Source organism: Rhizoctonia solani, chromosome 3 (genome assembly GCF_016906535.1).
Source record: "Rhizoctonia solani chromosome 3, complete sequence".
In the NCBI taxonomy this organism is placed as follows: Eukaryota; Fungi; Basidiomycota; class Agaricomycetes; order Cantharellales; family Ceratobasidiaceae; genus Rhizoctonia; species Rhizoctonia solani.
In genome coordinates, this window is record NC_057372.1 from 1,494,976 (window position 1) to 1,521,690 (window position 26,715).

Consider the following 26,715-nt stretch of genomic DNA (forward strand, 5'->3'; position numbering starts at 1 on the left):
TAGCGATTGATTGTGAAGCAAAGTGCGGAGCAGGCAAGCAATAGCGTCACTCATTCCACATACACATTCGTTTCTGGATATTATTTGTACATTTAAGCTTGTTATTACCAAGTACGTGGCAAAACATTGACCGAGGTATGGGCTTGGAAATTATTTGATAACGGTGGTTTTGTTTGATAAGCGACATTATCAATTTTAAGGTCGTAACCATGCTCTCGAGATGAAAAGCACCAAATCCAGTACAAACATCGATCGCGTGGCAGCTGTCAATTTATTGACTCATAATTCTTCTATTCGCCAGCGTTCGCCAAGTGATTGTAGATCAGCGGAAATAGTGATATTATATTACTCGCTGATATGTTATGTTGCTGCGACGTGAAGTTTGTGGTGGCCAGGAAGATGCTCAAAGTTCGGATAAGAATAGTACTCTATTATGGTTGACTAAATCGATTACGCTACAAGAACGAGAACAAGCACCTCGACACATGCTAGCTATGACATCAGGCGTTCCTAGAAGATATGAGTATCGACGATTGGAGTGACACAAAACCAAGAAAATTCTATGAATCTCAGAGGTGAACACAATCAGGAAGAGATGCAAGCGCCCGGCGGACAGCCGCGGATTCCGCGCCCACACCAGAAGTATAGTGAACCCGACTGCTCTCGAACCCGTTGAATTGGCTGGCCGCACAGATGGTATAGGCGCCCATGTTCCGGAAGCCTAGCCAGTCTCCCACCACGAGATTAGCCGGAAGGCGCGTCACGGGGCAAACGCAGTCGATGGAATCACAAGTCGGTCCCCAGACGCTGCATGCTGCTTGAGGAACTTTGTGGGGGTCAACCGGCCCGGTCAAATTTTTACCGAGGGAAATGACGTAAGGATGAACGTGCTGGTGATCAAACATGATGCAGTTGAATGCGCCATAGACTCCATCATTTATGTAATCTAAATAAACTATGAGCAAATTTCAAGTAAAGTGTGGATGCCTTTCACGTACACATAATGTTAGGCTGTTCAGTATCCTCCGTAGCATCTGTGGGGATTAAATCGTCACTGGCACGAGCGCGGCGGGCGATGACATTGGCTGCAAGGGAGAAGGCTCCAGAGACATAGAATCGGCCAGGTTCAGCAATGACGCGAATATTACTGCGGTCGGGAAAATACCGAACCAGCGCATCGCGCAAAACCTGTGCGGTAGACTCGAAATTGCCATCCTCAAAACCGCCCCCAACATCAAGTAGGCTGAAGCGGTATCCGACTTCTGCACCCATCTCAAATACAGCACGGGCGCGCATTACTGCATCTGCAAATGCATTGGAGTCGAAACAGCCGCTGCCGACATGGAAGCTCACGCCGATTACATCCAACCCAAGCTCCTTTGCTTTGGCCAAGAGTCCGGGGACGGTGACAAGAGGTGCGCCAAACTTTAGACCCAAGCGGCACAAGCTCTTCGAATCGTCGGTAAGGATCCGAACAACTAGTTTAGCCTTCGGATGGGCACGAGCAATCTTGAACAGTTCGTCTTGATTGTCGAAAGTCATCATATCAACTCCTGACTTGGCGGCATGACGAACGAAGGAAGTAGCCTTGCAAGGGTTTGCGAATATGATACGAGATGGATCTACGCCAAGACCCAAAACCTGGCTGATTTCTCCATGGGATGCACAGTCGAACCCAGTGCCTAATGCGGACAGGAGACGGAGAACGTATGGATCGGGGTTGCATTTGACGGCTGCGAATGATGTCAGTGTGTGACTATATACTTCGGTAGTAGTAAATTACCGTAAAAGGGCTCCACCCCAGGAAGGCAACGGAGCCAGCGCTCGTGCTGAAGGAGAACTTTGCTTAAATCAGCAGCAAAAAAGGCACGTTCGACGTTTGGCTCTTCGTCCTCGGTGTCGTAAAGTGCCTTGGCAACATTGTTGTTTATGATTTCGTCGGTTGTTCCGGTATGGAGAGGAGGGAGGCCAGGAAAGCCTATTTCGGGAGCAACAGAGTTGATCGCAAAATGGAACGAGACGACGCGAAGTCGACGGAACGGGATGCGGGAGGTGACGTAGAAAAGATGTTGCTCAGAGAGCTGGGGTGGTCACTGTAGGATCCATGAGTTCTAGCAGTGGTGGAAGATTTGGATGACTTGAAGTTGATGGGAGCAGAGCGCAAGATTTGGGGCTGTGCCATTCGTTTTCTAACCGAGTTCCTTTGGAAGGAGCTCTCCGACAGATGTGAATCCAGGGAAGTAAGCGCGAGTTGTTCCTCGATTACCGTATCAATCCGCCACCGGGGAGGCCGGGGCGGGTGGATGCGGTAAGTATAAGAACTTCAGAAGATGGGGTTCCTCGCTCTGTGCGAGGATAAATGGGTCAAGTAGAGGGGAGAAAGTCTAGGGCGTGGGCGAGAAAGGCGGGCGGCGGTTAAGTGGTGGAAACGCGATCGGCAAAATGGCTTGGTTACAGTCAAAGGCCTGTCAGGGTGGCTCGCCTGTTTAGGTCACAATCGCGTTAGTAAAGGTGTGATATATCAAGTACAACACATGTTTGCCTACCTCGTACGGACGACCACCTAAAACAATCATCGATGCATTCTATCAACAAATCTGTGGAAAAGAGAAAGAAACAATTTAAGATACTTACTCTCGACACTGCAGTCGGAGGTCGGTGTTTCGCTCTTCTGGCGAAATTGTGTGCAGATAAAGGGAACTAGTTTCGTTCCCTGTTCAAATCTGTATTTTCGACAAGCGAGTGAGTTAGCTGGGGGAGAAGTCTGGCGAAATCGTGCAGCTCTCAGCGAGATCGATACGAGTTATAAGCCGGAAGGAAATTTTGCATCCGCTCCGGTGCTATTCTTTCCCCACCGCATGGCAGTGTCCGAACAGCCATAAAGCCTCGGTTTATCCACCAAAGAATAACTGGACTAGCAACGGAACTGACTAAAATCTCGTTAATCTGGGGAACCGCCTCAGTGTGACTCAGGTCATCGTTCGGCATGTTTTTGACTTGGCTTCAGCCTGTACATTGAATCATGACGCAAAGTTGCTGATTCAAGCAACTGGTGTAAGTACCGAAAATCACAATAAATAAATAAATTCAGTGATTAAGCATTTACGCCTTAACCAATTCTTGGAATTCTCCGTTCTCGATTGACTCCTTCAATACATCCAATCCTAGATAAATCAAGCAACTCTTAAGGACTATGGTAACAATATCGATATATTAAATCGCTCTTACCTCCAATCAGCTCTCCATTAACAATGACCTGAGGGAAAGTTGGCCAATTATTCAGTACCTTAAGCCCTAATTAGGAATTAAAATCGATAAATTAAACTGTCCGTGAGTCCAAACCACGTAAGGTACGTGCCTTGTCGAACACTTTCGTCTGTCAAGATATCAAAATGGGTAAATTCGACATTCTGCTCCCTAAGGATGGCAACAGTCTGGCGAGAGAAACCGCATCGTGGTGCATCAGGAACGCCCTTCATGAATAGGACAACTTTGCTTTGGTTCATCAGCCCACGCATGCGTTCGTTCAACTCTTCGGGTGTTTCCTCGTGTGTGGGAGCTGGGGCTTCTGGTGCTTTTTCTGAAGCCGCGAGTCCACGGGACACGGTGTGAGCATGTGCTTTAATCGCTGCGGTCAGAGCAGGTCCATCGGCACCGTCAATTCTGCTGAGAAGATTATGCCCCTGGATAAAAATTTAGAGCCATTTGATAATATGAATCAATTACGTGACAAACCTTTAGCACCAGGAAAGTAGGGACCGACTCAACGTTGAACGACTCGGCGATATCTTCGTTGGCTTTGAAGTCAGCCTCGATCTACCAAAGATCAAGTAAATCTGGTGTATTTGCGTGGGAAGATCATATAGCCAAGCCCACCTGAAGAGTCAACAACTGAGGATTTTGTCTAGCAAGCTCCAAGACCACCTCGTTCATGGCCTTGCATGGCTCTGCCCACTCTGCCCAGAAGTTCAAGAGCGATATGCGCTCAAGATCGGCCGAAAGGAGCTGTTGAAACTGTTCGGCAGACGTGACGATATAAAGATTCTCTGGCTGAGACATGGTGGTAAACAGATGAAAGAGTCGGACTTGGTGGTGGCAGATAACGTGCGGGCAATCGACGCTAACGCAATAGGCTCGAAATGGTGAGTTATCTTCATAAGCATTTAGCGGATCTTTGTAATCAGATAACACCCAAGCGTAGCATACATACGTAACTAAATTTATTATTACTAGAAAGGTGATTATTGTAACGGTGAAACCTACCGAGGTCTGGCCGGCACAGAAAACCACATACATCCAAAAGCGTCTATTTTCATTTCGAATAAAGTTGTACCAGATACAAAAGAAATTCATACATCAAAACAACACATCACGGTAAGAAGTCTCTACGTAGGTACTGCACCATGTTCCAGTGCCTCGCCTTCACGGTCCGTGCTCTGCCCGCCCCCGATCTCCGGGGGCGCCGCCGGATGTTGCGAAGGTTTGAGACGAGACATTTCACCCACGAAAGATGTTCCCCAGTACGCTGCGGAGTATTTAGTCACATACTAAGGGTGCTCAAAGTCAGTACACCATCGTCTCCGCATGGAAAGCGTGTACCTTAAATAGCTTCTTATGATTCTCAGCACGGGTTTCAGGCGACATCGTAACTGCCTCGTGAATCGCGTCGGCTACTTGTTGGCTATCCCATGGATTGACAACAATGCTTCCATTTAAACTTTGAGCAGCACCGGCGAATTCGGACAAAATCATCGCGCCCTGGCGTTCTTGTTGGCATGCGATATATTCGTAAGAAACCTTTGCAAGCGGAGAAATTAATAAGCATACCCGACCCATGTAACCTATTACACTTACCAAGTTCATTCCATCTCGGGTAGATGTTACAAGACACACGTCGCTCACCGCATACAACGCGCAGAGCTCATCGAATGCCAAACTCTTGTGCATGAAATGGATAGGCATGAATTCAACAGTTCCAAAACGTCCATTGATGCGCCCAACGAGCTCATTGACAGTTGAGCGAAGGTTTTGATATTCTTCAACATCCTGGCGTGATGGAACGGCGAGTTGGACTAACACAACCTGAAACAAACAACACCAGGCTAAGCATATTGGTATCGGAATTACAAAGACACTCCTACCTTTCCAATCCACTCTGGATGCTCTGTCAGGAAAACTTCGAGGGCATGTAGCTTCTGAGGTACGCCTTTAATGTAGTCGAGCCTATCTACTCCCACAATAATCTTGACCCCCTTGAAGCGTTGCTCAAGCGCAGTAACTCGCTCCTTGACACCAGGCTTCGCTAGGTTCTAGTGGTCATATATGAGGCCTGATCAAAGCAGAAGAGCCCCTTTCACTCACGTTGACGAATTGATCAGGATCAATGCCAATGGGGAAAGTTCCAACTTGAGAGTAGCGGCCTTCAAACTCGATACCATTGGGCATAGTCGGGGCCCCTAGGATACGCGTGCACGAGGACAAAAAGTGCCGAGCGTAGTCGTAGGTATGGAAACCGATTAGGTCACTATAGAGAATACCCAAAAGTATTTCTCGTCGGACAGGAAGAATCCTGTGGACAAAAATGAGTGGAATGTGTGAGGAAGTGTGACTAATGCAACTCGCCGATAAATCTCGGAGCTAGGGAAGGGTGTATGCAAGAAGAACCCAATCTTAACGTCGCTGAGGGTCTCATGTTCGACCTCCGGGGTATCCTCTACTATTCCTTCTTTGATCTTAGCTAGTTCCTTCTGCGTCAAGCTACCATCCTTGCCAGGTCCATCAACGAGGCCCCGCAATAACATCGGAAGCAGCATGAGGTGATAATCCTGAACCCAGACCATGTCGCCAGAACGGATTAGGGAGCGGATAGCTTCGGCAAATTTGAGGTTAGCCTGCCGGTAGGCAAGCCAATTCGCCTCGTCGAAATTCATTTCACCAGGGTGGTAATGGAACAGAGGCCAAAGGATAGAGTTAGAGAAGCCATTATAGTGTCGATCGGCAAGGTCGTCGTCGAGGTACACAGCCTGGCAAGAGTACTCTTCCATTAAGCGTTTGTCGACCAATGCACGATCTTTGGGGGGGATATACAATCCTGTCCATCCTATCCAAATAAAGGACATAGACTTTTTGCAGCCTGAGAGGGCGGAGACTAGACCTCCCGAGGACATCTTGAAATGGTATTCTCCCTTGGCATCTTTACTAATGGTGATTGGCAGTCGGTTCGAGACGACGATGAGTCGCTGGCCTTCTTTGCCTTCCATAGTCGAGTAGGTAGGAATCGATGAGTGAGGATGGTTGCAGAGAAGGGTTGGTGGGCGTTATGCCGTGTCAACCCGAGTTATTTGTACGCGTAGAGAGTTCAAGATCGATTGAACGTGTTCTGAGATCCGGTAAGTATATGCTCGTCGATGCACGGGCGATGTAGGGTGCGTGGCTGAGCGAATTGAGAGCAAGGCCGTAATCAGGATGATATAGGATTGTCCAAGGTTTTTCCAGCACAGAACTCGTACAATTACTGCTGGGATACCAAAGATGCCCAGTGGCAGCAATCATCGAGTAATCGCATGTGATCATGCCTAAATCAGCCATGACGCACGTCTCGTCACATCGCACTGCCACCATCTGAAAGTCTAGAGCGAATGAGATTGCTCTCACGATTAACTAGAAAGAACGTGCTACGACGTACACATGCACCTTTGGAATTTTGGGTAGCCCGTTCGACTCTGCGTTGGCGCCTACAACTTCCAGATCCGTGAGTAAATGGGAGGGCCTTGTTGCCATCCGTAATTTGGGTGACACTATCACCACGTGACTTGCGAACAAACGCCGCAACTTTCACCACGCTGTTGCCTCAAGGCTCACCCTGGCTTATTTTTTCTTTTCTTTTGTAAAGTTCGACGCTACGGTGTGTTCGCTACTTATGTCAGTTATTATATCATCTGCAATATATCCGTTTATCTAATTTGATAAATGATAGACTTTGTTCACCGCACAGGCTAGACGAAAACCAAGACCATTGTTGAAAGGACGAGGAGTGTCATTTCGACGGGCTTGGACGGATCATGCAATCCGTATCTTCATCCGGAATACAATCAGACCTGACGGCCACCACGATAGCCACCACGGGTGCCTCTACATCTTCCCTATTTCCCTCCTCGAGGATCACAAAGGTGGGTCCAACTGAGTCTCAAGATTATTCTGAAATGACCCAAAATATGTTGCTGTAGCGCAAGCTTCAGGATGCGCTAGACGCCCTGGACGACGCAACTTCACCGAGTGATTCTGGCGTTCGTCGCCGCGGGGAGGGTGATGGCCGCCCCAGCCCTTCAAACGGGCAAACACCTCAATTTACTCTTCACTGGCGAAATACGGCATTCACGTGGGACGAAAACCTGGGAACAAGCAGTAAGCCTCGTGTCGTCTGCTACATAACATTGGCACCTGTTAAGTCATGTGTCCACTTGTTCACTTATGTGCAGAGAACCCCGGTCATCTGCACTGTCTCGATTATTCCGCAACCGCAGCTTAAAACGCCAATCCCTATCCCAGTCTCAATCACCGGCATCCCAGCCACGACGGATGGGACGCCAGGCCGACCTTCCATCAGCCATCCTTTCGCGCTAGCACCCAACACCAATCTCGCCAATAAATTAACCAGTAGCTCAGTCAATTTACATTCACTGTCCCTACACCCGTCACCAGTCCAATCCCAGTTCCCATATATCGACCTGCATCTGTTTCGGATTTTCTGGAGCGGTTGTCAACATTCAAGCTTTCAACGTATCGCGACAAGCCCGCGGCTATTGATGCCGTAGCCGCAGCCCGTTGTGGCTGGCGGAACGAGGGTGGCAAAGACAGGTTGACATGCAATGTATGTGGAGCGGCTTGGATCGTGGGAAACGCAACCGGTATGACGCGTGAAGCAGGTGAGTTTGCTCTCACACCCCGTGCTAAGTATTTTTGTATTGACGCGCTGGTACCAGCCTCGCCCTCATAGCGAGGCATGTTACATCGCTGGTTCAAAATCACAAGAACTCGTGCCCTTGGCGCCTTCGTCAATGTGATCGTACGTGATTGTTAAGCTTGTGCAGTGAAAATTATTTTAATAATTCTGGTTTTTAGCCTCCATTTATCGTCTACCCCTAAAGGGGTCATCCGCACTTATCCGGGACATTGGAAAGAGGGCAACATCTTTACCATATGCAATTGAGCGTGTCTCTATCAAGCATCCTCTGAGTGATTCTGAGCTGGAGGTGCTTTCTGCTGAGATGGCTCGTATAGAGGTGTCGCATGACGATACCGCTCCTTTTGACTCCGCCACTCAGATCACACCCAGTCACTACACTGGATCCGACCTATCACAAAATGCCATCATACTTGCCTTGTTTGGATGGGAACAGCATTCACCTGCTACAAAACAAACATCCTTCTCGTCACTGGATTTGGTTAGAAACCGATCTTCCTCACGCCTTGGTCATGCTCGATCTACATCTGGCAACGGTTCGGGACGAAGCACGCCCATTCCACAAGGCAGTACAACACTGGAGCGTAAATCGAGTGGTTCGGTTCGGAACGTTGCTTTTGCTGATAGCCCTCAGCGCCGTTTAGGCAAGGGAAGGGAATATGAGCCGGCTCCACTCTCTGCGATTGAATCAACGTCAGGAGACGACGAAAGTGTTACTATCAGTCACGAAGCCGAGCCGATTCACTCGCCGGTTCGAACTTCTACATCAAGGCGAGAAGGCTCCGGCGGCAGTGGTGACGGACAAGGCAAGGATGATATGATCCAGTGTGTGCTCTGTCAAAGGCGTATCGGATTGTGGGCGTTCATTTCACCAGCTACTTCCGTTCAGCCAATTTCGGAACCTGCGGTCAGCGAGTCTACAACATCAACGCCAATGCGAGTACCTTCCTCTCCCTCTCCTCGATTCCTCGACGTCCTTCGCGAGCATCGTGCATTTTGCCCATACGTCATACGTACTTCACCATTGACCATCCCGAATGACGAGGCACCATCCGCAGAAGTCGAGGGCTGGAAGATGATTGTAGGGATCATCTCCAGAAGCAAGAGACGGGAAAGCATTGGAGAGACATCAACCACAAATCCATTCAGGGAATCCACCCCTGGACAGAATGGCGTTGAAAGCGCAGTCAGTCGAGTAAAACGATCTCCAGGCGGAGTGAGTCCTTTCTTCTCCTCCATGTCGAGACGATCATGTAGCTAACTATTCTCCTCCCAGAGTCGTGATCTACTGCGTTATGTCAAGGGACTGCTCGCATAAGCTCACAATTTAGGCGTATTATGACAAATTTGTAATCGTATTACCTCGTTTTTACTGTCACTTCCACACTATATTATTCGCGTGTTGTTATGCCGATATGGATCTTGTTTCCTGGTTGGCTTAAGAAAACATTTGTACTACTGGACATTAACCGTAACAGGCATGAAATGACATGTCCCTCTATCATATACATTGAGCAAGCTCATTGCAACTATCCTTCCACTCGAATGGCCTTATACTCTAGTGAATATCCTCAAGACTTCCAGTCGTGCAACATCCGATTAGAAATAGACATTTCGCTTTAGACCGAGGACAATTCTACACATTTTACTCGGAACCATGTATAAGATAGAATGCCTATCTCTTCTGGAGCCAGCGAAAAATACCCACTGATACATCTAAGGAGATGATCTTAGCGTGATAATTGGAAATTGAATAGCCAAGCGCTGATGAGGGCAAACGCGTTTACCGAACTCTCCGTTTCGGGCCAGCTACAAGTGACCGGCAGACCAGAGGGGTATCTGCCGCTAGAGTGAGCATATGATAACAATCTCAAATTACTGGCGAAAGAAGGTGGTTTATTCGAGGGTTCATTTTGTAACTCAAACGAAAAGGGATAATCGAACGAAAGCAACACACAAATGGATAGCATCGCCTTCGGAGGGGTTTCGAAGAATTAACAGCTTTGTTTTAATACTAATGATTCTGACATATAAAATAGTGTACGAGGGTCTGATACTTCCAGAAAACGGGAAGGTGGGTCAAAGGCACTAGAAGGCGGAGCCCGAGGGGCTCCCATGGGTAGAAGAAGCATGTAAATCAAGTTTACTTGTTATCACATTCAAGGCTCAATCACATTCTTGATCTTGGAGATATCAGCGCCTAATAGGAGCCAGAACTGGTCATATGAAGCTTGGAGGCATCGCGGATAGGGTTCCCAATCTATGTAGAGGTAGTAGCGTTTGGTGTTGCACTTTGGTTGACGCTGGAAGTCGCCATGGCGAACAAATGAACCCAATGACACGATGGTGCTTTGTGGAAGTGTATTAAAATATCTAGTACAACCAGAAAGCTATGCTAAAGGATAGAAGGCTCCTTTTTTTTTATTATCTCAGATGGTCGGATGTACACGTAGCGAACTTTACCTTTGGGTCCCGGTAATAAATGAAGTGATAAAAGATAGAGATCTGAAAGTGATACAGAGATAAATCGGGGTCATATTTATGTCAACTTAACAAAATCATCGGCCTTCTCCGGGTAAGAAGCAAGACAAGCACTGCGGTTAGGTGGACCTCGAACCCGAGGAATTCTCTGCGTAACGAGGGTGTCCCTCTAAAGCTTCTGAGGAACCGCGCTGCCGAATTATGACCTGCGGTGTTAAATAGTAAGAAAGTTGTTATTGGCAAGGAGTCGATGACCTGTGCCTTGGTGAGCATATATGTGACTAACGGCTCAACATCGAGCAGAAAAGACTGATTGGCTACCTTGAACTAATTTGATCGAGAGCAATGGAACTCAAGTGAGCACCCTAAATTGGATGTTCGTACACCCTCGGTTAGGGTAGCTCTGATTTTAGATGCAACCGAATCCCTAATAGCTCCAGGTCCTCAAGGGTAAAATACGTTCCTGTTATACTTGTAGGGCTTGCATGCCCGTAAGAGCAGCACCCTGGGCAGTTTGATTCTACAGGTCGGTTCCTGTGAAACCATGTAAGCTTTGCGCCCAAATTCAGTCACACGGGCCCCGGGCTGTCTTCGTGCGCCGAATTCGCGCCAATATCGAGTGATCAGCGTCGATCAGTGTCCCGGAAACCTCTAGACAAACACAAATAGAATTTAGGGTGATTGTCGGGTTTTAATGATCAACGGAGTTCATGCGGCCGCCGGAGTGCATTCACAGACTACGTATAATGCATTTGAAGGACGAAGGAAGGATACCGAGAAATCCCCACCGAGGCGACTGAATATATTACCAGTTCTCGATCAGGCATAGGCGCACAGGGTTGTTTAAGGAATCGAGTATTCAAGGGTTATAGTTATCCCAGTCGAGTAGTCAACGAGTTGCGCGATGAACGATTTGGAGTACCATCCAAAAAGCACAACTAGCGTCGTCAAAACCGGGTGACAGTCAAGGAGTACACGCAGCCCAAAGCCGGCAGACATACCGCCTAGTATATTACGTATAACCCAGGCACGGTCGAAATAGTCCTCGTCGAGCAAGGAAAGCACAGATTGCGTGAATTTGTGTTTGGATATAAAGTTTGGAAGCCCAGCTCCAGGCTCAACGGGATCTACCGTGGTAAATGATGACGGAGATTGCCAAATGGTTAGTAGAAGGAGAAGGAACAATTTGGTAAGAGACGAGTAAAAGAGCGTAAGGGATACAAGAGGGATTCTGCGAGGATATACGTCCGGATAAATGTGCATGGGCAAAATGTTATCCCATGGAGCCGAGCTTTTCCTAAACCAAATGAACAACTAACCTGAATTGGTCACGAGTTCCTAGTGTGGATGAATACGGCCGATTGAATGTGATTCTGAACAGGTCAATGGATCTGAGGAGGAGGACAGACGCGAGAGTAACTCCGATATGGAATGTTAGGGTATCTGTATGCCACATCATAGATGAGACCAAAAAATAAAACAGAGGTTAAACAATAGACGTTTACCCAAAAAGCAAGCTACCAGAACTTGCGAAAAGGAATAGGCGGGATTGGGCGTATCTAAATTTGCCGGATGAAAATCCATTAATTGATTGAGCTGACGATGAAACATACAAGTGACGTCTCGCCAACGGATTACTACATAAGAACAATGAGTCCGTGTATCGGTCTGTGGTGCAATAGTCCACTTACTGGCATCTATCAGAATGAGACTGAATCCAAGCTTCACAACTAGGATCCAAGGATTCTAAAGGTCGTTTAAGTAATTATTATCAGATCTAGAACAGGACACAAAGAACCGTTTGTGCTTTAGACCAGGATGGCCCTACTCGAAAAAGTTCTTTTGAATGATTGTGACCTCTTTGACTCATATGACGTGGCTCACATCCACGATTAAAGAGAAGATGACGGTAGACTTCGCGTTTTAGGAGAATTAAGTCTAGTAGCAAGGTCAAGGGGTCGTGCTCAACGTAAGGGTCAGCAAAATTCAAGCAGTTTGGCTACATCCGATAAGTGTGTGACGGAAATGATAACCCAAACAACTGACACATTGATCGAGCCTCAGGTTATTCATGGACTGATACACTGTATAAAGATGAGGAACGGGCAAGTGCATTGTGTGCAGATAGGCATTCGTGAATTATATTGTTGCTTCGGTCTGGGATCGAGAGCGCGTGGTGAATTAGTTTGGACCAAAGGCACGTGATATTGGATTGGATGTAATAACTTAACCACCCGTATTGTCGAGCATTAGCTTGAGCAAAGTAGAAACAATTCAGAACGATATAATCAAGAAACAAGGAGAAGTATATTAAATAGCTATTAACAGGAGACTGAACGTCTAGAATCGCTCCAAATTATGCTCTGAAATTCATGCTTTAGTGCGCAACTTGAACTTGACGCCACAGGGTCCTTTGGAAGAACAATCATGGTCTGAAAGAAGCGATTAATGTACAAGATTAAAGATGAGAGGGAAAGAAACTTACATGGTAGTTATGGTCCGGAACACGCTTTTCAATACGTAGTTCCATACGGCGTACAATGGTCGCCAAAATGGTTCCGAGCTGAATGTTTGCAAACTGTTCGCCAATGCACCTGTGGCGACCAGCACCAAATGGTTGATACGGGCTCTCAGTTCCTTTGCTAACGGCGCCCCAACCATAGTCGACCTTTTCGCCATTCTCGTCATTGTACAAAGAGCCAGCCTGGGCAGCAGCGCCGGTAGGGTCAAGCCAGCGGAGGGGATCCCATTTATCAGCATCACGCCAAACGCGAGGGTCTACTTGGGCAATGGCAGGGCAGGCTAAGAGATAGTGGCCTTTGGGGACGACGTAGGTTCGGCCTTCGTTAACCTTATCAGTGGGAGCAGCCAGGGACGCAGGGACAATCATGTCGTTAATGCATTTACGCTGTACAAACGGATCAGTTGCTTGTTCGCTTAACAGTAGTGTGTGTGTAACTCACGATAATGCTATGAATAGGTGGATGCATGCGTAGCGTTTCACGAATAACAGCACCCATAATTGGCAAATCTTTCAATTCCTCGTAGTTCAAAGGGCGCAGAGTGCCATCGGGGTTACCAAAGACCTTGACTTGTTCTTCGTACAGTTTCTCCCTGATGAAATAGTCAAATAAATATCGATAAACAAATGCAGTAATACTTACGCGACTTCGGGACAATCCGCAAGGTGAAGAAGTGCCCAGGAGGAAGTGGCAGAGCTAGTATGTTGGCCGGCCATGAGAAGCGCAATCATAATGTGAGCGACTTCACGGTCACTAAGGGCACGACCGTCTTTGTAGTTCTGGTTCAACAAAGCGGCAATCATATCATGCTCGTCCTGCGATTATGAATAAGTCCTGAGCATACCGTCCGGTTGATATGACTTACACCTTGGCTTTGGGTCTTGCGCTTCTCAATAATGTTCACGTAGAAGTCACTCATCTTCTGCTGGGCACGGTCCCGGCGCCAGTAGCTCGGGAGCGGAAGATTGGGGAACAGGAAATTGATAGGAGTGAAGCCGCCATCGAGGTCTTGATACAGTTGTGCGAAGCTTTTGTCGAGGTTGGAGCGGACTTCTTTGCCTTGCAGCGTGCGCGAGGCGGTGAGAATTGTAAGTTCAGCCAGCTTTTTGAACGCATGGAAGCACCCCCAGCCCTGGGAATCGCGTGGGCAGTTTTCAGGGGAGAGTTCCTTACGAATCATATTGTTTTCGGTTTCGTCGACAATCATATCGACATAGGCCCGGAAGTTCTCGGTGGTAAGTCCGAATTTGACAAATTTCTTCTGCTCCATGAGCACATGGTTTGGGACGTCATACACGACATCTTTACCAAAGACCGGAGTAGTGAGATGCTGGTGACAGTATCAGAACAAAATTAAAAAGTGACAACCATCTATGCTTAAACTGACCGTATAGGCTTCCTCAGCCGAGACTTGGGAGAGCTTTCCTCCCAAGATGAAGTTGCTACCCTTTGGACCTAAGGCGACGGTCATTTGACGACCAAGGAGAACGAACGTGAACAAATCGCCATACTAGAATGGTTATGGGTGAACATTGTTTAGAGATGCTTCAAGGTCCAAACTGAACCGACCTTTTCGCGGCATGAAAAGAAAAAGCCGAGAGGATCGTCACCATACGCGATAGCAGAACCAATAATAGGGACCCAATGAAACACAAGAGGGGGTAAAGACGGGTCGCGAGGTATCAACTATAAAGAAGTAGGATGAGCGCGCGAAAACAGAGCCAAGTTAAATCTACTGCTTACCAATTGCCATGCTACATTGAGGGCTATTGCTACAACAGGAACGACGACAAAAACAGTAAGAGCTGCAATAGCAGGAAGGGGTAGAGAGGCAACGGCCCCCAAAATGGGGAATGCGCTCAAAGGCGCCGATGAGTTTGACATGGCCGAGTGAAGTCCTAGGCTGGCCTCGTCTTTCGCTTTTTATACTTGTCGACGTGTGGTCTCCCTACCTCGTACGATTTTTCTGACGCGCGATTGGCGCGGTTAGCATCCCTTGCGAATTTCACCATTTTCCGGCATAGTCACGTGGCCGCGTGTCACCTCGGGATTCGTACCTGGCTGTACCCCACACTCATCCACCATGGCCCTGCCGCTCAATGTTGTCGGCTCGTCTACCCCTGCCAAAGAGCGCTCTCCTATTACTGCACCGAAAAATATTTCAACTAGCGCTGCAGCTGGGTCAAGATCGGCCACACCTGTTGCTGACTCCAGACCCTCTGCTGGGTTGACAACAAAGCCAGAGGATATCACAAGCCCTCATGAATTAACGGTTTTTGTGAGTTTCTCCAGTATTCGACAATCCATCCAGCCCGACTTAGTGGGTATATCAGATCGAAAGTCTCCTCAACCAGGTTGAAACTGGATTCGATGATATGTCGAATCAAATACTGGAGAGGAGTGAGTAATTGGTACACTAATTTTCCTTCACTCATACTCATTTTCTGTCCATAAGTGACTCAAATGTCCTCTAGGGTTGATTCCCTCGAGCTCGCCGTTCAGGATCTAATTAATGGAGACCTGTCAGGCCCTGGCCCATCATTAACCCCACAACCCACGGGCGGCAGTGCTCAGACAATGACAGGTAACTCAAACTGACACCAAACGAAGGAGGTTTTGTATAATTAATTGATCAATATCTCGCCTATCATTGTTCGCTTCACATTAGATATTTCATCGTTTTCACTGCTACAGTTGCCTTGTTTGCCCATAGTCTATTATATTATAATGCCTTTACTTAGATCGCTAGGAATACATACTATATCTACGTAGCTCAATATAGGTTCTTACCATTCACGGAGAAATTCTTGAAAAACTAATTAGCTCACAAGTCAGAAACTGGGATGTAAAATTATATCAAAACGCGAAGAATTCTGATACAGTTGGTTGAGAGATGAATGAGAAACTAAAAGCAATGGTATAAATATGGGGACTCTATGGTCAATAAGCAAGAGTGAATGAGACAGGTTTATCGGTCGCATGTTATGTCTAATATTAACCAGAGGCAAGTTTTTTGAACAGTCCCTCAAGTGTTTTCAATGAGACTGGTTTAATTAAACTGAGCAACCCTCATTAGCGATCGCAGGATACTCGAAGATGAGGTCACATACTATCCATCGAACCCTGCAGCAAGGGCTTGCCGTTTGTCTTCGGGTGTTGCCAACCCAGTTAAAGCGAATATTTTAGCCGCGGGTACCCCACCTCGTCGCTCTCGTTCGATAGCGCGAATCTGGCTCACGCAACCGATGCCGCCCAGATTCGGCATTGATAAATCGACAAGTAAGACCCTGCCACAACGTAAGGTCATTTTCATTGCGGTGATGAAAAGCACTAACTGGTAGTGCCCAGGAACAGCGTTTCTGAATTTACCGACCCCTTCAATGCCGTCAGTAGCTTCCTTGTATTCTAAGCCCTAAAGGAGTATCCAGTTCAGGTGAGACAAGTATTCCAATTATTTACTTACTTGCTTCTTTAGCCACTACGAGCTGAGTCAATAACCAACAAAAATGCTGTAGGTAGGTACTTACGACAGCCAAAATATTCCTATTTATAGGATTATCCTCCTATGAAACATATTCGTGAAACATCTAATGGATGCAATGGAACAAGCTTACAACCACGAGCACCCGGGGCTTCTTGGTACTACCAAGCGTACCAGTTGCCGACTCCAACATAACAGAACCTTCATCTGCGAGAGGAATGGTCTGGAAATCGCTTATTGAACGAGTTAAATAGGGTGCGTCGTCCATAGGTTTGGATAGCTCAGTCTCGTGTAAGGAAGATGCGGAGTTGGTGGGGCCCAAACTACGTATGATGGGAAGAGAATCACGAGATTGGCGGGGGGAACAGGGCATGTGCTGTGAACTGCGCCGAGTTCCAGGTTCGCTGGCCGGTGGAGTGCCCGGAGAATTAGGTAGTGCATGTACCCCAGTCCAAGAAGATAATTCTCCATCACGGAATTTTTTACAATCTTTCAATGCAGAAAACAGACGCGAGGGGCCACCAGGCTTGAATATTAACCGGCAGAAGCCTCCCGAGCGCTCAAAGTTCTTTACAATGCCCATAATCCGTTGGTCTCCACGGGATGAAGTCAGCAGAATCACCGGCTTGGAAAACTCCTGTTGGTTGACGAGATCGGATAAGAACTGGATATCCTCGTTCACCAGAAGGACATCGGCTCGATCAGAGTGACCCACAATAGAGACACTCCACCAAATAGTCAGAACCGTGGAAATTGTCGACTGTAGTTCCTGTTCTCCCCTATGAGAAGAGAAACCATGCATACAAATACCCAGGTGATCAATTTTTCCGTGAATCAGGCTAGCATCTCCAAGGCCAGATGGAAGCTCTTCTACGTCGAATGAAATCTTGATCTCAGTCCCGACACCTTCTTGACTCCATACGTCGACTAGAAAGCGAGTTTGTTGGTGATTCAAACCCACCGATCACATAACACACCTTGGCCGTTGACCGCTTCTGAACGAACAATAGAATTTACGATAGCCAAACCCAGCCCCGTCCCAGTATGCAATGGGTTTTCCTGTCGTTTGATGTGGTAAATAAGTAAATAAAACTCAATTCAAGATATCTGATGAAATACCTGAGAGAAAGGCTGGAAAAGCTGATTGGTCAAAAAGTCTTTGCTGATCCCCTAGTAATAGTAGTAGGTACTTGTTTAGTATCACCGAATTGATCATCATGCGAACCTTTCCCGTGTCGTTGACCGATAGTTCCACAGTTATGACCCGATCCTCTTCATTGTATGCGACCTCCCTGAGCCCAACATACACATAACCATCTGATGTGAATTTGAGCTAGCAAGAAAATGCGGTTTTAGCTATTGTCAAAGTTTGGTTGGTGCAGCCGTACCGAGTTACCGATAAGATTCATCAAAATGCGACGGATCCCAGCTTTCTCACAAACACAACTCCACCCCTATTAGCATCATGCTTCAGCCTGCAGTTGGAAGTTAGATAAATCTCAAGGGACTAACCCTTTCCCGGTAAGCGATGTCCACAATAGTCTCGACATGCCGTCCACCAGATGCCTGTGAGGCGGCGTTGGTCCCCGGCAAGGAGCGGGGTGGCGAGTACACGCTACCAATTTCCGAAACTGCTCGGGCGCGTGCGCCAACCCAACACCCCTCGACAGTGTCTTCCACCAGTGTTAGAAGATTGGTTCTGAACAAGCAAAATACTGATGGATTAGGGGCGCTGCCCGATAGATACGCGGGCTCTTACTTTGATCTTGGGATCGTATGCTCCCTGTTCCCACTCAGTTTGGTAAAATCGAGAACGTGGTTAACTATCCATATCAGGTTGAATAGTTCGAATAGGAGATCCACTATCTGAATGACATACCTGTTTCCCCAAGAGAGGCACCACAGCTCTGTATTGTCTTCAGAAATGCACTCTGAGTGTCAGTTAATTTAGTGTCTGCAATGAGCTCAGCAGCCGCCAGAATTCCATGCAGCGGCGCTAAAGGTAACGTTAGAGGGTGCCGCTACTTAGATGACCAACATACTTCTGAGCTCATGCGAAATACTAGGAAATCACATTCATCAGCTGTCAGTTAGAAGTTTTGATAGTATCACGCACTTGGAAATAAACAACGACTTCGCTTTGTCAGCTAGTATCATCCGTCGCTTTAACATAGCGCTGAGAATGATCACACCGATAGCCCTTAGGAACTGTAATTCGTAGCCCTCCAGTAAGTGCTTGCTTGGGTCTGTTATATAAGCACATAATAGTGCAAACGGATGATGGTCAACATTGAATATGCTACAAAAATTGGGACTCTCAGTCAGGAAGGCTATTGTTTCACTAAAAAGCTCACGGGACGATCATGGAATAAGTAGCATTGCTCGGAATTGCCCAGTCGCGCAAATAACTCGGTGTTATATGTTCATATATCTTTCCATCGGGATAGTTCCTAAAAAGTAGAATGTAAGCATTTTGACACTGATACTAAGACATAAGCAAAACGAACGCGAGAAACAAGGAGAGGCGCTCATGATCCGCGCCCGACAATGTATGAACGTGTTTGGCTTTAAAATTGGTATGGGAAGCTCCAAGAACGGCGGGGGGGCTAATTTGTTCGAATGGACGGTTGGCCGGCCCAGAAACCTTGTCAGAAGCGTGCATGCTAGGTGAAGCTGAAATGGGAGCGGGGCCGTGGGAGGAGTCTGTGAATGTATCTCCACGATAGGAATATGACTTGGTTCCGTCCTCGTTGAACGATTCGACGCATTCGAAGTTAGCAATGTCGAGCACAGTCGCACCTTCCAGGTCCAGAGCTCGTTTGACCTGAGAGTCTCTAAGGATTTTGTGGCCAAAATAGATGTAGGCACTCACAAGTTTAGAGGCCCGATCGTAAACCTTCTCCATGGAAGTACCGTTCGGAGACCCAGATTCCTCAAGTTCAAGGCATTCACGAGTAAATCTTTCCATGGAAGTTTGAATGCGGTCTCGAACTTGAAGCTGGATCTGGCAGTACGGAATTTGAGTGGTTAAGACGGCGATCCCAGAAATCCATGAACCTACTTTATCGCGCCACAGTTCCATTTCTCGCATAACGATTGCCTGAATATCTAGTTAAGCAAGTAAAGCACTCGCTAGCACTATTGAACATACAGCGAATTCCTTCAGAGTATGCCGCTGTCTTGGAGTGAATTCGTCTCTTGGTTTGTCGTCAATAACACCTAATAAGCCAATGTAAGTTCAATGGATCGTTAGAAACAGAGAACTCACACAGGGTCCCGATATTGTAACCTTCGGTTGTACGCAACGGTGCCCCAGCATAGAATCGTATGTGGGGCGGGCCAGCGACCAGCGGCTAGATCATATGACAATAAGTATATATACTTTTTTCATCGTACGTATACTTACATTGTTTGCAAAACGCCAGTCCTGACTTGCATCTGTAACGACCAGAGGTTCTGCCCCTCGCTAGCAGCACGGGCTCAATAGAAGTTTAAGGTTTAAGTAGATACTGAATACGGACCTGTCTACGGGATCTAAGGTCAATGCTTCGAGTCTAAAAACTCGCAAAAGGTCCTTACAGAATCGAATGCGCACAGAAACTATTGTCACGGCTGGTACCATCGACTCCGAAACCAGCTGAAACAGATGCGTTAGACACATAACACTCGTATAAATAGGATGATTCAATCACATTCTGACTTGAACCATCTACAATCCAGCGAAGATGTAAGCTGGGGACAAGAAGACTAACATTCACTCACTGGTCGTCCTTGTCGATTAGAGCTATGATGACCATCTTGGTCGAGAATACTAATTTACACAAATGTGTTATTCGGTCGAAATTAACATCGCGACTGGTGTGAAGAATATTGAACCTGGCCAAAAGTGAGATTGGACCAGGAATCAGCGAGTGCAAGGATTACCTGTAGAGAGCCTTCCGCCGTTCCAGTTCATCAGGGGGTAATGGTGGGATGAGGTAGGTAGGTTGTTCGTCTTCGTCGGATTTAATTAGTGTTTCACTGGGAGTAAAAAATTCCACATCCGCTGAACTAGACAAGGAAGTTAATAGTTGGTCGGGAACTGTTGGGTAGCCGTTGCCCAGATGTACTCCAGAGTCCGGCCTTAACTTAGCGCCAGCCAAGGATAGAGTGGACCCCCGGAAAGTAACTGGGAGACAAACATCAGCGAGATTCGTTTGCGACGGGGAAGTTGCTAGGTTTGTCCAAGTCGTTGCAGGCAAAGGGCCAGAAGGATTAGTCTGATTGACACCAATAAATGGATGAGAAGGGAGGTCCCGCGATTTGTCGGAGGCAGGGGACCTAGAGTGTGCTCGCGAGCGAATCTGCGAAGGAGACCGACTGAAATAGTCCCCTTGTGAATTCGATGGGCGGCGAGTAGACCAAGACGAGGCTTTGTGAGCTGGAGCTGGACGTGAAATATAGCTTTCCTTTGAAGAAACCACCTCTGGTGAAGGGGGTTGAGGAACGATGGTTGGAGGAGGTGCGGGTTCATGAGGACTTTCCTCCCAAAAATTGGAAAGACGCGACTTGGGGTGTGACGACGACGGGTGGAGCAAAGGGAGAGCTTTACGCATGGGGTCCAAGAGCTCAGCAGCTTCGGGGGAAGGCAGTGCGTATGGAGCGACGTTGACCCCTGAGCCTGCCCATCGGATCGTAGCGGCCACAGCGGCGCGATCGATGGATGGGCTGGGCAATGCTGGTAAAGTAGTGGGTGGGACTCCACCTGGCGATCGAACCTCAACATCTGAATGCGACCTCTGAACCTTTCGAGGAGCATTTACATAGGGAAAATTGGGATGGATAAAGTTGGTAGTGGAGCTAGATAGATCGGGGGTGGCGGTTCCACGTCGAGATGCAATTGAGCTAGTACGGGAGTCTGGCATGATGCGCGGTCGGCGATCTGGGCCTGCCAGTCCCCGTGAGGGGGATGCTGAACTAGGACTACTAGAAAGTGACGGAGACAAATTGACTGCAACTGTGGAAGATGAAGAAAGGGCAGAACTACTAATCATAGGCGAGCCAGATGTCCGCATGGATGCTCCCGGGAGCTTGAGCTCAAACGGGGGTTCTGGAATCCGTATGGGGTCCCATTCACCATTTGCGTATGCTTGCATAAAAGTTGGCCAGTCTACAACACCAGACCCCGACCCAAGTAATATACCAGATGTCGGAGGCGCTGAGCCTCCTCCAGGTTGTGGAGTTTGTCCCGCACGTTCAGGCTCAAGAGTAGCTGCTGGAGGAGGTGCTGGAGACGGCTGTCTAGACATCTGTGGTGAGCTAGTTGGTAGCATTGGTGCACTATCTGACGTTGGAGTTGGTGCTGTCGACGGACGCGATATCCGACCTAGAGAACAGGGTACTTCAATATGCCACCTCAATAAATATCATGTTCAGCTACCTGGTGCCGTTCGTACATGGGCCCGAGGAGTCGGCGTGCCTGGGGCCATCGCGCTGCCAGAGCTCGTCGTCTTGGGTCGCTGCATCGTCGACATATCACGTGCACGCAAGGTGACGTCAGATAGAACATAGCCACAAAGGGATTAATTCTGATTGTAACTACAACCCAAACTCTACAGTCTGGACCGCAAGCGTCGCCATATTCACCAAAACGACCAATGGCTGTGACGCAAACCTTGGGAGTAATACTACTCGCGTTGGTCCAATCATTTCTGTCCCAAATGTTGGTTGGTTTCCTACTACGTAAATATCTGGCATCTTGTCCAGGACAAATGGATCTTTCTTGTCGAACGGATATGACCCTAAATATATGCTGAGATACAGTAGTAGTACTGAAGCATCGTAGCTCACATAGGGTATCAGGAGCTGTTGGAGCAATATGTCTCCACTTTAGTGTATTTCGTACCATGCTCATGCGATCATCTTCCACGGAATGCATATATATATCATTCAGAGGCTGACCAGAATGAACGAGGATACTGTGGTTCGAATGAGCTTTACTTCAGCCGCATTTTCAGTCCTAACCTTTTTCCGCTACTGTGGATCCATGTGGGGTTTGACTCCATGTGAAGCGCATCAGATATCTCGCTGGCTTGTCCCTGGGGTTGGAATATCCAGGAGGGCAATGGCTGCTGTGGGAGAGCAGCGCCGGATGGATCACTCTGTACGAGCAAGTCGGTAAGGAAATCCGAGAAGCAATTCGCGCACTAACTGCACCAGGAAGCACATGGAGTGGTACTGTGCGTGCTATCTCCTGAAATGTTTCTCCTAATGATAACACTGCTTGACGCAAGGAGGTGTTTGCCGAACTTGATACTTTGGACTGCAAGATTGGTTCAGAAACAATCGACACAGCAGCAGCACATGCTCACAGAGTCCCTTTCTTCATCAAGGAGTGGCGCGGCGAGAGAGTCGCCGGCAACCACGACTCGGCTTATCTGTCGGGCAAGATCCCGATCCTGGCATAATTCAGATACCGGAATTATGTAGAGACTCGTGTAGACCCACTTTTTCGGTCCCGCCTTCTCCACTGAGCCAGTCTAAAAATAAGGACATTGTCATCATTGAATCGGCCCTCAGAGATGAGTTTGTTTCAGGTTGAACCAATGTTGAGCCCGTATTGGCCGTCTCGCCATACAACAGCCCAGAGAGGAATGCACAATAGGAAGCTAAATAATGGTCAGACTATCGACGGCAAGCGCACGAGCACGTACATTCATTAGGCATGGGGTTGGGTATATGTGCTGGCGGAGCAAGTCCTGGATAGACCACCTCATCGACCTGAAATTCTCCACTGTCGGCCTCCGACCCCAAGACCGCGATGTTCACGCCTTGAATAATTTAATCAGGGTGCATCAAGTAAGAATATATATACCTACCAGTTACAAGTCTTTCTTTAGCTAGTAGATTTCCTATAAGTCCAACCCGGCCACTCTCGTCCTCAAGCATAACGGAGTCTTTATCCGAGGTGCGTTTTGATTGAATCGGAATCATAGCGAGTGCGTGCTGTTGGTATTTCACATACATGTCCCAATGGACCGTTCATAAAATACTCACATCTTGGGCTATATCTTCCAAAACATTGGCCTTGAGTGGCATATCCATGTATACCGTCCCAATAATATAGCATTGCTGTCCTTTGACGACATCCAATACGCGAGGCACGTGAGGAACTTGATAACAAAACACGCATCCGCGACGCGAGTATAAGCAACGTTCAACACGAACATATGCAATGCTTGCCTTTCCTCTTTCCCCAGGTTTTTTGAGCATTTTCGAGAAGTGCAGGTCGTAGTTGACCTAGGCGAGCCGCGTAGATGGTGTCGAATTGTTGTCCATAGTGCTTTTGTCCCGCAAATAGGTTAAATGGTTTTTCCGAGTCATCAATGGTAGTATGAGACCGATAGTCTTTAGCCATACTTTAAAATGGTTATACCCCAAAAGCTTTGAGGTAAAAGTGGTCGAGAAAAGGAGGACTGCCACAGATGGGATTCCAAAAAGGCAATATAACATTTGGATCATGTGACTGGCAAACAAACAATACGCGTACTGTATGACAAAATAATTTACAATCTGAGGATAGCAATTGGCAGATTTTATGGGTCTGTGGTTCTAGGTTGTAACTAGAAAGCAATCCGGTAACTAGCATACCGACCACTAGTCTCGCTGGGACGTGTTATCTTAACAACTTGACCTCTTTTTAGACCGTAGTATCGTGAAACAGGATCAATGAGTTGAATACGCGGAAGTTGTGTTTCTTTGAGACGACTAATAGATTCATGGTTTAGTGTTCCTTCGTCATTTTCAACTGTACCAAACAACTTACTATCGCTCGAGTAGTGCTTTTTTCTCCACTTGTGTGAGAACCTGGTGTTGAGGTACTAATTTGTGATGAGTAATGTTAACGAGGAGGTCGGCTTCGGCAAACTCTTCGAGACTGTATTGGCTTGACATGGCTGAGATAACCTGTGCTTAGGAGTCAGATTTATGACTACGAATTAACGAGGAATGAAAACCTTTCGGGCGGATGGGGTCATTTTTTCCATAAAGACAATGATGCCATGGGTGATACCCTTTTCGTCCAGGATACCCAAGAATCTGTCCTGCGTTCAAAGCACCAAACAGGCGTCTCGGACTGGCAAATCTTACTTTCGCATGGTTTTAATAGTGACGTTCTTTTCGTCGGCGAAAAAGATAAAAATCTGATTGGTCGGATCATCTTTATGATTGGTAAAAAAGTTTAGACGTGTGCGACTGGGAACGGTCAGTTAGACTCAAGTAAAGCATACTGTACATACTCAATGTTTTCTCCAGAGCCGAAAGTAGATTTGAAAGTCTGGATATCCATGTTCATTTCATCCTCTGCAACAAGATATCCCTGCCTCACAGAACTTAAGTAAGTAACGGAGGGGCGAAGAAATCAGGAAGACTCACCCGGTCATGCACCAACTCATGGATAGTTCTATTCACCCTGTGGAGGCGGGCAACCTCGCGGCTAGCCTCGGGTTGGGATGCCCTATGCGCATTTTATTTTTCCTGAATTCGTAGACAATGGGCACTCACTCACATTTGTTTGCCTGATGACCGGTGGTGGTAAGCGCTGAGATAAATTGTTAGTGGCGCCTCGGGGATGATTTTGTAAACAACTCGACGCAAGTCAATAAGCGCCGGCGGAACTCGAAGGTCGTCTTTCCAAAGTAGCCACCTCGTCGCTGCAACCAACACATTGTACAGCACTACCCGTCTCAGAAATCAATCGACTATTGTCACCTGAACTTGTTGGCTGCTCTGAAAAAACTTAGTAACCAAGAATCACTGGAGTCTCCTTTGCGATAGAAATGGCCAATCCCCCAGTATCCGGCCATGGATCTGGTACACCAGGCCAAATTATCTTGGACGAAAACATCATGGCATGTACTTCGAAGCTCAAAATAAATGAAAAAAAACTTATAGCTTGGCTGTGCTACAGCAACGTTTGAAGCCCTCCAGAATATTTAAATCTGCTGTGGAAAACGACGCGTCTGGTCCACCCGGACGCTACAACCTTCCAAACCATATCACAGGGCTTACGTTCGATGATTTCGGAGATTTTTTACTGACCGCCTCGGAGGATGAAACCTTTAGATTATATAACGCGAAAACTGGGAAGTGAGTTGGGGCTCATATTGATCCATACATCCTGATTTTTATGTGTAGACACGTGAAGACTCTCGCGTCCAAAAAATACGGAGTCGATCTGCCGAGGTTTACGCACAAGAACACAACTATTGTTTATGCATCAACCAAGGAAGACGATACTATTCGATACCACTCTTTACATGACAATAAGTATCTACAGTATTTCCGAGGCCACAAAAAGAAGTATGCACAACGCAATCATCAAATAATCTTGCGAGGCTCACAAACTCGATAGGGTGATTTCCTTGGACGTGTCTCCTGTAGATGACGGGTTCATGTCTTCCTCTCTCGACAACACGGTCAGACTGTGGGATCTACGCTCTCCCCAATGTCGAGGCTTACTAAACCTACCTGCTCCACCAGTTGTAGCATATGACTCTACAGGTGTTGTCTTTGCTGTTGCCGTGAACCAATATTCGCGTATTCTACTATACGATATGAGTAACTTTGACAAGGATCCGTTCAAGACGATTCACCTTGACGACGTACGCTTGGCCAAGATTTCGTACCCACCGCGTATACCAGTGATGACTTCCATGTCGTTCTCAACCAACGGTAAATGGCTTCTGGTCGGGACAGCTGGGGAGGTACACTACGTTCTTGATGCATTCGATGGAGATCTTTTATGCAGGCTCGAGGGTCATCTTGGACTCGAACGTGGTAAAACGGGCAATTCCCTAGGGGTCGTACCTGATCGAGGGATATCAGGGGAAGAGGTGTGCTGGACTCCGGACTCTAGATTCGTGGTCAGTGGGTCTCAGACCGGCAAAATACATGTCTGGGATGTAGCCAAATTCTTGGAACGCCAGCCCCCACTAACTCCGCAATCGGAAGTACCAACATTGAACGCATCGTTAAGCTTGGATGGACATCCAGGAGCCAGCCGATGTGTGAAGTTTAATCCTCGAAACTGTATGATGGCAACGGCTGGAGCGGAATTGGTAGGTCCTTCACAAATAATTACACAAACGCACTAACACAAATATAGGCGTTCTGGCTGCCCGAAGCGAGCACAGATGGGTCCAAACAGCCAGGAAATTAGGTTGTGTTATCGCGTAACACCATGTAATTTCACTCAATCACACATATTGACAAGAAAGGACAGTATAGAT

At 47.4% G+C, this 26,715-nt stretch overlaps 8 protein-coding genes across 8 annotated transcripts; 3 read left to right on the plus strand and 5 right to left on the minus strand.

Annotated features, from left to right (window-relative positions):
* Positions 1-569: 569 nt before the first annotated feature.
* RhiXN_02872 (ornithine decarboxylase) lies at positions 570-4,059 on the minus strand (the record flags this gene model as incomplete). Its single annotated transcript, XM_043322689.1, has 8 exons — positions 570-946; positions 999-1,733; positions 1,784-2,081; positions 2,547-2,563; positions 2,635-2,723; positions 3,355-3,683; positions 3,736-3,816; positions 3,877-4,059. 8 exons carry the CDS (start codon positions 4,057-4,059, stop codon positions 570-572), a joined length of 2,109 nt encoding a protein of 702 aa, XP_043178185.1.
* Positions 4,060-4,385: 326 nt separating this feature from the next.
* RhiXN_02873 (glycosyltransferase family 20 protein) lies at positions 4,386-5,445 on the minus strand (the record flags this gene model as incomplete). Its single annotated transcript, XM_043322690.1, has 5 exons — positions 4,386-4,547; positions 4,600-4,797; positions 4,855-5,082; positions 5,142-5,309; positions 5,362-5,445. The coding sequence occupies 5 exons, from the start codon at positions 5,443-5,445 to the stop codon at positions 4,386-4,388; spliced, it is 840 nt and encodes a 279-aa protein (XP_043178186.1).
* A 71-nt stretch (positions 5,446-5,516) lies between these two features.
* RhiXN_02874 (glycosyltransferase family 20 protein) lies at positions 5,517-6,260 on the minus strand (the record flags this gene model as incomplete). Its single annotated transcript, XM_043322691.1, has 1 exon — positions 5,517-6,260. One exon carries the CDS (start codon positions 6,258-6,260, stop codon positions 5,517-5,519), a length of 744 nt encoding a protein of 247 aa, XP_043178187.1.
* Positions 6,261-7,061: 801 nt separating this feature from the next.
* RhiXN_02875 (C3HC zinc finger-like protein) lies at positions 7,062-9,281 on the plus strand (the record flags this gene model as incomplete). Its single annotated transcript, XM_043322692.1, has 6 exons — positions 7,062-7,169; positions 7,227-7,656; positions 7,713-7,925; positions 7,997-8,065; positions 8,122-9,179; positions 9,240-9,281. 6 exons carry the CDS (start codon positions 7,062-7,064, stop codon positions 9,279-9,281), a joined length of 1,920 nt encoding a protein of 639 aa, XP_043178188.1.
* Positions 9,282-11,287: 2,006 nt separating this feature from the next.
* Positions 11,288-14,850, minus strand: RhiXN_02876 (cytochrome P450 family protein; the record flags this gene model as incomplete). The annotated part of the gene is made up of 16 exons (XM_043322693.1): positions 11,288-11,675; positions 11,764-11,887; positions 11,950-12,003; positions 12,058-12,081; positions 12,136-12,190; positions 12,243-12,268; positions 12,329-12,443; positions 12,491-12,528; positions 12,834-12,876; positions 12,930-13,352; positions 13,408-13,558; positions 13,609-13,781; positions 13,832-14,296; positions 14,354-14,476; positions 14,536-14,652; positions 14,710-14,850. The coding sequence occupies 16 exons, from the start codon at positions 14,848-14,850 to the stop codon at positions 11,288-11,290; spliced, it is 2,460 nt and encodes an 819-aa protein (XP_043178189.1).
* A 199-nt stretch (positions 14,851-15,049) lies between these two features.
* On the plus strand, positions 15,050-15,564 carry RhiXN_02877 (uncharacterized protein; the record flags this gene model as incomplete). The annotated part of the gene is made up of 3 exons (XM_043322694.1): positions 15,050-15,244; positions 15,300-15,366; positions 15,422-15,564. 3 exons carry the CDS (start codon positions 15,050-15,052, stop codon positions 15,562-15,564), a joined length of 405 nt encoding a protein of 134 aa, XP_043178190.1.
* Positions 15,565-15,960: 396 nt separating this feature from the next.
* On the minus strand, positions 15,961-25,152 carry RhiXN_02878 (DNA polymerase alpha/epsilon subunit B; the record flags this gene model as incomplete). Its single annotated transcript, XM_043322695.1, has 46 exons — positions 15,961-16,024; positions 16,077-16,253; positions 16,302-16,378; positions 16,430-16,444; positions 16,494-16,529; positions 16,581-17,374; positions 17,425-17,506; positions 17,567-17,617; positions 17,673-17,780; positions 17,836-17,901; positions 17,960-18,146; positions 18,207-18,270; positions 18,327-18,443; positions 18,490-18,509; positions 18,564-18,746; positions 18,802-18,897; positions 18,955-19,271; positions 19,320-19,451; positions 19,509-19,547; positions 19,599-19,666; positions 19,716-19,800; positions 19,854-19,913; positions 19,969-19,981; positions 20,027-20,084; positions 20,140-20,156; positions 20,210-20,323; positions 20,372-21,812; positions 21,867-21,945; positions 22,166-22,227; positions 22,277-22,404; positions 22,451-22,587; positions 22,638-22,748; positions 22,798-22,884; positions 22,934-23,094; positions 23,140-23,256; positions 23,305-23,431; positions 23,483-23,598; positions 23,654-23,844; positions 24,077-24,193; positions 24,252-24,391; positions 24,442-24,523; positions 24,575-24,679; positions 24,724-24,803; positions 24,860-24,941; positions 24,993-25,025; positions 25,073-25,152. The coding sequence occupies 46 exons, from the start codon at positions 25,150-25,152 to the stop codon at positions 15,961-15,963; spliced, it is 6,516 nt and encodes a 2,171-aa protein (XP_043178191.1).
* Positions 25,153-25,288: 136 nt separating this feature from the next.
* Positions 25,289-26,645, plus strand: RhiXN_02879 (histone domain-containing protein; the record flags this gene model as incomplete). Its single annotated transcript, XM_043322696.1, has 5 exons — positions 25,289-25,339; positions 25,395-25,573; positions 25,622-25,786; positions 25,839-26,544; positions 26,592-26,645. The coding sequence occupies 5 exons, from the start codon at positions 25,289-25,291 to the stop codon at positions 26,643-26,645; spliced, it is 1,155 nt and encodes a 384-aa protein (XP_043178192.1).
* Positions 26,646-26,715: the final 70 nt, after the last annotated feature.